The sequence below is a fragment of the Cryptomeria japonica genome, chromosome 10 (assembly GCF_030272615.1).
Source record: "Cryptomeria japonica chromosome 10, Sugi_1.0, whole genome shotgun sequence".
Lineage (NCBI taxonomy): Eukaryota > Viridiplantae > Streptophyta > Pinopsida > Cupressales > Cupressaceae > Cryptomeria > Cryptomeria japonica.
The window spans coordinates 120503803-120511721 of NC_081414.1; the positions used below are offsets into that span (position 1 = coordinate 120503803).

Here is a 7919-nt window from a genome sequence, read left to right on the forward strand (position 1 = left end):
GGGCTGGCCCATGCCAAATGATGCATGAGGTGACGCTGATGGAGGTGCCATTGATGAAGGAGGTGCTACTGATGAAGGAGGTGTCACTGATGAAGGAGGTGCCATAGGTGTTGGTACACCCTTCGCTTTGACCAACTATGTGCCATGCTGAACAATGACATCAGTCAATGATGCAGCTGCCTAAAGAGTGTAATTCCATAGACTCCTTCAAGGATATAGGGACTGTGACATGAACCATGGGTTTAGGAGCTGTACGCCTCCTATGTTGTGGCTCTACCACCCTATGGGCCCCAGGTCTATCCTACCCAGAGCCTCTCCCTCTACCCTGAAATTGGTAGATGTCAAAGTAATTCGTCTTCTCGCCGAGGATAAACTCACAATACAACTTTCTCAAAAAAATTAGAGACACCTCTCAATTATTACAAGGTGGTTGGTCAAAGACCATATACCACCTATCTTAAAAAGGATTCTTTCAGCCTAGCATGAACACACCAATGTATAGGAAATCGAGTCGTATTTAGTTATAGTTTGTTACTGGTAACAGGATCGGTGAAAAGAGCACATATGTCAGCTTTAACTATGCCTTTTTTTTCAGTTGATCATGTGACAACCCATCCGCATAAAATGTTCGACATCTATCCCTCCATGAACCCCATTTCATAACCTCCCTAGATACCTCATCTGCACTATTTGTCACAACCCTCCTTTATCGCTTTTTGATTTAAGTACAATTCTATTATATTTTTGGTTAAGCTATTTAAAATGACTGAATAAATGTTATAAAATAATAATAAACACACACACACACACTTGGCGAGTATAATTCAAAGGCATTATTTTTATTTTTATTTATTTTCCCACTCCCAATTATGACACATGTTGTAGGAGGAATTAGAAGCTTCTAGAGGAATCTCCACCACCTTGTATGTAACTCCCCCACTAAGTTTTTAATCAATTTGCATGAGTCCAATATTGGAAAAGAATCTCCTTTTTTAATTAAATTATCTAGATAGTGGAATTGAGGGATTTTTCTTATAAAATTGTATGCAAGTTTCAAAGAAGGGAGTTGATTATGTTTTGAAGAAAATTTTCCAAGTTTTTAGTAGTAGGATCTTCTTTGGTAGTCCCATTTTCATTGCAGGATTTTTAAGTTGTTGTTTGAAAGATTTCTCTCAAGTTGCAAGGAAGGATCAAAAGGATAGCTAGAGGATTCAACATCAAGCTTCGATAAGCCAGGTTCTCTTCTTGTTATTTCACATTCACATATGAGAAATGATATTATCCAAAATATGGTTTCTAAATCTTCCCTTATTGTAAATCTTTTCTTCTTATTTAGGAATAAATATTGATAAATTACTTTCACATAATGCATGTAAAAGATAGTTTTTATTTTATTTTCCTTAAGAAATATGCACATGATCTTGCTTTTTGCTTTTCCAAAGATTTTAGATCTATTAAAAAATCATGTCTCCCTTATTTAAATTTTTTTTCTTTTTTGAGATTAAAAACTCTTCCCTGTGTGATTTGAATCTTAATCTTTATTTCTTCCCTCAAATTCATTTCTCTGGCTCTTTGAATGGAGATCTAAAATAAAATCTCTCTATGAATATCAGTTGAAATTGAGGAATATATTTCCCTGTGAATAATCCTCTGTGCTATTCAGCCCTGTAAATAAATCTTTATTCTCATTTGATTACATAATTTTTTTTTTTTTATATATATCTGGTTATATATTCTCTCTATGAATATTAGTTAAAATTGAAGAATATATTTCCCTGTGAATAATCCTCTGTGTTATTCATTCCTGTGAATAAATCCTTATTCTCATTTGGTTACATTAATGCTTTTATATATCTGGTTATATACATCTCTCTGTGAAAAAAGAAGCATAAATCTCTCTCTGTGCAAAATGAAATATAAATCTCTCCCTCTAAATGTAGATTTGATCATAAATTTTAAATTCCTTATGAGCAGTCTTACTTCTTTGTGAATAGAAAAATGTCTGATAATGAAATATAAATTGTATTCATTATTCTCTATGGAAATAAATCCATCTCGCTGTGACAAAAACTGTGTACATTTAGGTGTTTATTATAAATAAATTCCTCCAGGGAAAACTCTATTTTCCAACTATATTGTGAAAGATTTCATTCCTTATCTCAATAGCCTTCAAAAAAAAAGAGAGGGGATCTTTCTCTATGTATACATGAACATTTTATACCCCTGAGATTGGAATTATATCATAGATTTCCCTTATTAAATTTATTCACTATTATCTATACTATTATTAATATTCTCATGAACAAAGTTAATAAATTACCATATATTTTTACATATACAAATTAATCACTTTCGTATGAAATAACCTCATGACGTCGAATTTTAATTCGCATTTCAAAGAAATTTTTTTTTCCTTGGGCAACGTGTGGGGGGGGAAGGCGGTAATAGGTAACTACCGGGGGTAGTGGTACCCTCTACTACCCCTACGGTCATTGTCACGACAGTGGCTGCAGGGGGAGTGGAGGGGCCCATGGTGTCCCCTCACCTCTACGGGCCTGCACTTGCAGGTCCGCAGGGGTGACGGGACCTGTGGGTCCCCACTCCCCATTACTCCTAAAACAAGATTTGCTTTTCGTCCTTTTTTTTAGTTTTTGAAAATTAAAAAAATAAATAAAAATTATTTATTTAATTAGTTTTTTTTATATATATATAATAGATTGCAAATTAAAAATTGTTAATAATTACTTTAAGGTAAATTTAAGTTAGTAAATTAAACTTAGGAAAATTTATAATTAATTAGGATATTGGGTAATAAATTTGTAATTTTAAATTTTATGTGTATTATTGAAATCTCTCAACCCATTGGAGATTATTGGGTTACTTAGTCCATAATTTTCGGATTCATTTAAAACTTAAGTCATAATATTATGATTAGATTCAAAATTGCCCAAAGTCTAAACTAATTATTCATCTTGAACTAGTAATGCTGTAATTAAATTATTCTCGTGATAGAAGTAAACATTGCTTTATTTTGTATGCAAATGACACTAATTTTACATCATTGAATTACTTATATATTAATTTGCATTCATGATCAAGTTACATTTCCATCAATTTTTATGCTAATTACACGTTCTTATACATGAGTTCATAATTGTCTTTATCGTGCAATTATATATTAAATAGTTTAGTTGTAGAAGAATGGTAATTCTATCAAGTGGTAATTGAATGCCATCGAAGTAGTTATTTCAATTTTGCAATTGCGTACATTCAATTTATAATTGTTTTCAAGCATAATGTTTTCATAGCTTCTTAGTTAGAAAACTAAATAAAGGAAGTTGGAAACCAAAACCTAGGAGCATTTGGTATATACAGTGCCTCTGGGTCACGCTTACGGGTAATGCCGTCGTGTTGAACTACCACACTTAACGCCTAATAAAGCTGCATCAAGAATGTCCATGGCATCGTCCCTATAAATCGTCAGGGAGTAATAAGGGATATTTGGAAGTTAAAATCCAAGGGGCGGGTAATCCCCCTTAGATCGATAATTTAATAAGATAATTCTAAAATGATCTTTCATCCGCTGAGTTAAACCATAGTAAACTCCTATAGGGATGATGAGTGAAATTCTCTTATGAAATTGATTTAATCTTGAAGAGATATTGGTGATTGACAATTTGGTCAAGGGTGATGCTTATGATAGGCGTTAGGATGTAGTTGTTTTAGGCCACAAACAATAGGCCATCTTGAGCCTTTCTTTAAGTGCTACCACCATGGGTAGCAACCGCAGAGAAACTGTCTGGGACATTGACCCTAGAAAGGGTTGCGTACCCACTAATCAATTTACATCAAACCATAGAGTAGAAAATAGAACTACATATTTTACGCCTTGATCCCATGCCGAAATGGGTATGTAGGTAGTCTTGGGACAGAGTTGTCCCTAGTACTCAGGCATTCGTGGGTGGGGTCTAGGCTTGGTATAGAAGGATTGAATAGAATCCTAATTTGATAGATAAGTAAAATAAAAGGGAAAAAGTAATTCAATGCATACTTGTAAGGAATCCCGTATGGATTCGCTTGACTTCCCGAGGCTTTAAGCGAAATTCTGAGGCAAAATTCAAGCTTGTATTATGTTATTTAATTACTCCTAAGGACGATGACTTCGGTGCACTTCTATTAGAAGAGTGTAGTACTTAGTGAGTGGCTCAGGACCCGAATGGTCCCGATGAGTCTAAGTCTTTGGCCAGAGCACCTCCTATCCCGATTTGATAGATGCCTACCCCGTATGGGTAGATGCCTATCCCATATTGGATAGATGAAATCTTATGTCCCGTATGGACCGATGCCTAACCTGTATGGTTAGACACTCATCCCAGATGGATAAATGCCTAATCCAAATGGATGGATGCCCAGAGTATGCAATTGAATCAAACACAATGATTAAATTAAACAAAAAAAAAAGAATGGTCAATTTTGTTGGGTTAATTAAGGTGGGTTATTACACTATTGGCCATTTTTTATAATGTTTTGGTGAGGGTTGAGTGGTGCTTAAGACTAGAGGACCTCAACCTATTCGCCAATATAGAAATTTAGGCACTATTTTGTGTAAGGCGATTGATGAGATCCTCTTGTGTGGCATCTACATGATCTAATGGAGGATGTGGAGGGTTTCGGGGTAGCGGTGGTTGTTGAGGAGCAACATTTTGAGGATTTTGTGGTTGTGGAGCAACATTTTGAGGGTTTTCTTGTTGCTCATGTGCAATGTTTACAGGGGTTGCTTGTGTTGCTTGTATAGGAGGAGGTCTTTGTTGTCTATTTCATTTTTGGGGATTGCTTGAATAATTTGACATCAAATTAATAAAAAACAAGTTTAAATCAATTAAAAAACCCTACTTCAATTAAAATGCAAACAAAAAAATCAAACCAATCAAATCTTATTTGTTCGATGGGGTGCCATTGTTGAAAATTGCTCTCAATGCTGGGAAAATCCAAGATAATTAAAAACTTGTGTGGGTTTTGTGGATTTTTGGCTTTCTCTTGCTGCTGTTCCATGGGTTTTGGCATTGAAAATGGCCAAAAACCATGGCCTACACAAAAAAAGAATGTTTCTCAAAACTTGTATGGGTTTTGAGAAACTTTTAATTTTTTATTAAAAAACAAAATGTTCCTCAAAACCGGTATAGGTTTTGATGAACTTTTTGTTTTTTAAATTGTTTTTGGCTAGGCTTGGTGTTACCAAGCCTAGCACATTTTTGAATTTTTAGAACCTGCACGTGTTATGAAAGTTTTTTTTTTTTTTGGCATGTGGTCACTTTTCTGTTCACCATCTTGGTGCACTTACCTAGTGTTAAGCTTACAATGTCAAGGTCATTCATAGATCCAAACTTTAATCATTGAGGTTTCATTCATGATGACCCACCTACCCATGTATACCTTTCGAGACTCAATTGTTTCATATACTAAAAATAAATAGAATTAATCCTCTCCCCTTGTATGAGATTTCTAATCTCACTTTCAAGTACTCATAGTGGGTAAGCTTAAGCATACATCATCTATAGGTAGGGTGACTAGCTCATACCCACATCACAAGTATAGAAAGTGTTTAGCTTAGGCATACATCACATATACATAGTGTGACTAATTCAAATACCTAAGATCTTATACAAAAAATAAGTAATTGTAATCTTACTACAAGTGTGTTTTATTTCTCCTTATTCACCAATACATAAGCTGCTCATAAGTATCTCATCTAGAAAATAAATGCCAATACATCTCAGACTACACTCTAGGTCTTATCCCTTTTCTCAATCCTTCATCAACTATATAATAACAAGCAAACATCTTATACTACTTGTCATCACTCACATAGGAAGAAGTATAATAATGTGCACAATACCTGAGTTTATTTTTAAATAAGTCTGATAGTGACCAACTAGCAACATATATAGTACATGCAACACTACTACATGTATCTTCTCATTATCTAGTTCACTAAAATTTACCTTTTAAATTCATCCTAGCATTAAAAGATAATTTAGAGCCCTTAAAAATCGACCCTCTAATCTATCACTTGAGTTTTTCTCCCTTTTCAAATGCATTTTAGAAGATAAAGCATAAGGTTTTTTGCTACTCATCTAAAATAATGTGTAGTTTCACACAACATTAATGAATAGATAACATCATTTTTTTTATGTTGTTTGTATGGATTGTGACTTGTTATCATGCTTCATCTATAATTAGTTTAGATGAATGACCACCTAATAGATATAAACCTATATCCATTAGCATTAGCTTATACATTTATTGCTACACACAAGGTAGTTGTCTAATATCAAATAGAAAGCAGACCATTTTACATGTTACTCACCATATATCATTATTGATCTTCATCACCTTCTTGCACAATGTGCACTATCTTCACAACCTCTTTTAATTTCTCCATGTCCATACATTCAAAATTATTATAGCTTATAACTTCTTTATATCTATAATAAATACCAAAAAAATCCTTCCATGACTCATCCCACCATTACTTTACCCATCTGCTAAATTCCTAAAACCCCTTTCATGGAATATTAAATTCCTAAAACTAGAGTCATGTGTCTACTACTAGATGTTGCAATCTCATTCTATAAATTTTCTTCTTTTTTTTCTTCTACTTTTTCTATTCCTTTGTCTTTTATAAAATAAAAACCCACACATTTTCAGTTGCATGGCATCTATTATTGCTAAAATATAGAACACCCAGTATTTTCTATTTTGGATGATTATAAAACCCCACTATTTTATATACCACCTTCACATCCAGCAAAATAAGAATGCTCATGTATTAGAATTTTCGATAACAGTTGACAGTTTCTGGTTTTCCTCGCCACTGAAGGATAATACATTACTTATTATAGTCTCTTTATTCGAGTACAACCACTTGGTAGTGCAGTACAGACGTATTATTTAAACAGTATAAAGCATTATAACAACATAACTCATCCAGCACCTAAAGTCACACTCATGGTGGCGACTTCATTGCCAGAATTCAGGCAGCTCAGCTGATCCTGATCCTGTTCAGGCGACTTACAAGCGGCTTGCCTGTCCGCTTTTGTCTTGGCGGCGGCATTCAGACTGCTAATACCGTCACAGCATGCCTTGGCCGGCTGAGCGGCTGCCCCTGAAACAGTCATACACGAAATGGAGGCGTATGCCCCTGCGCTAATCATTGCCATTGCTGCTACCACAACATAAACGAATTCCCACACACTCTTCTTTGCTCTTGCCATCCTTAATCCCATAAATGTATTGGTGGTAGGATTAGAATATATATAGATGGAGGGAGATAGAAAGGAGAGATGACATGAATGCACAAAAGGCAGTAGAATTAACTTCAAAGATTCGATCTGAGTGAGTTTTTGTTGGCAGTCATAATCATTTTTTATGAAGATGGGCAGAGGTGGTTTCGATATCTCAAATCGTCATGCCAGCTCGCTTTGCTTTAATCATACTTCTGAGCAAAGTGATGGCCGCTTTAATGGTATACTTGAGTCGAATGATACCATGCATTTCTATGTGGTAGAAACAATCTCTTAGCCCATGTGTGACAAAGACGAGAGCACAACAATGCATTACCAGTGGAGAATAGCAAGTTTCATAATGTGGTAGTGTATAATTAATGTAGACAGCAACATGTTCTCTATCGTCGTCACCATCTTAAGTTACAAGAGTAGATAAAGCATGAGGTCAAGTAGAAGTCTAAAGAAGAAAGGATGGTCTTCCACTATATGCATTAGAAAATGGGGACAAGCCAAACAACTTTGAATATCGTTGAAGGTCTTTTGATAATCCTTATTCTAATTAAAATGAACTTTTCTTTTAAGAAAAGGAGTTAATGGGAGGGTGTAATGTTTTAGTTATGAAATGAATTGATG

At 34.6% G+C, this 7919-nt stretch overlaps 1 protein-coding gene across 1 annotated transcript; it reads right to left on the bottom strand.

Annotated features, from left to right (window-relative positions):
• Positions 1-6983: 6983 nt before the first annotated feature.
• Positions 6984-7274, bottom strand: LOC131858801 (non-specific lipid-transfer protein 2-like). Its single transcript, XM_059212252.1, has one exon. The coding sequence runs from the start codon at positions 7272-7274 to the stop codon at positions 6984-6986; it is 291 nt and encodes a 96-aa protein (XP_059068235.1).
• Positions 7275-7919: the final 645 nt, after the last annotated feature.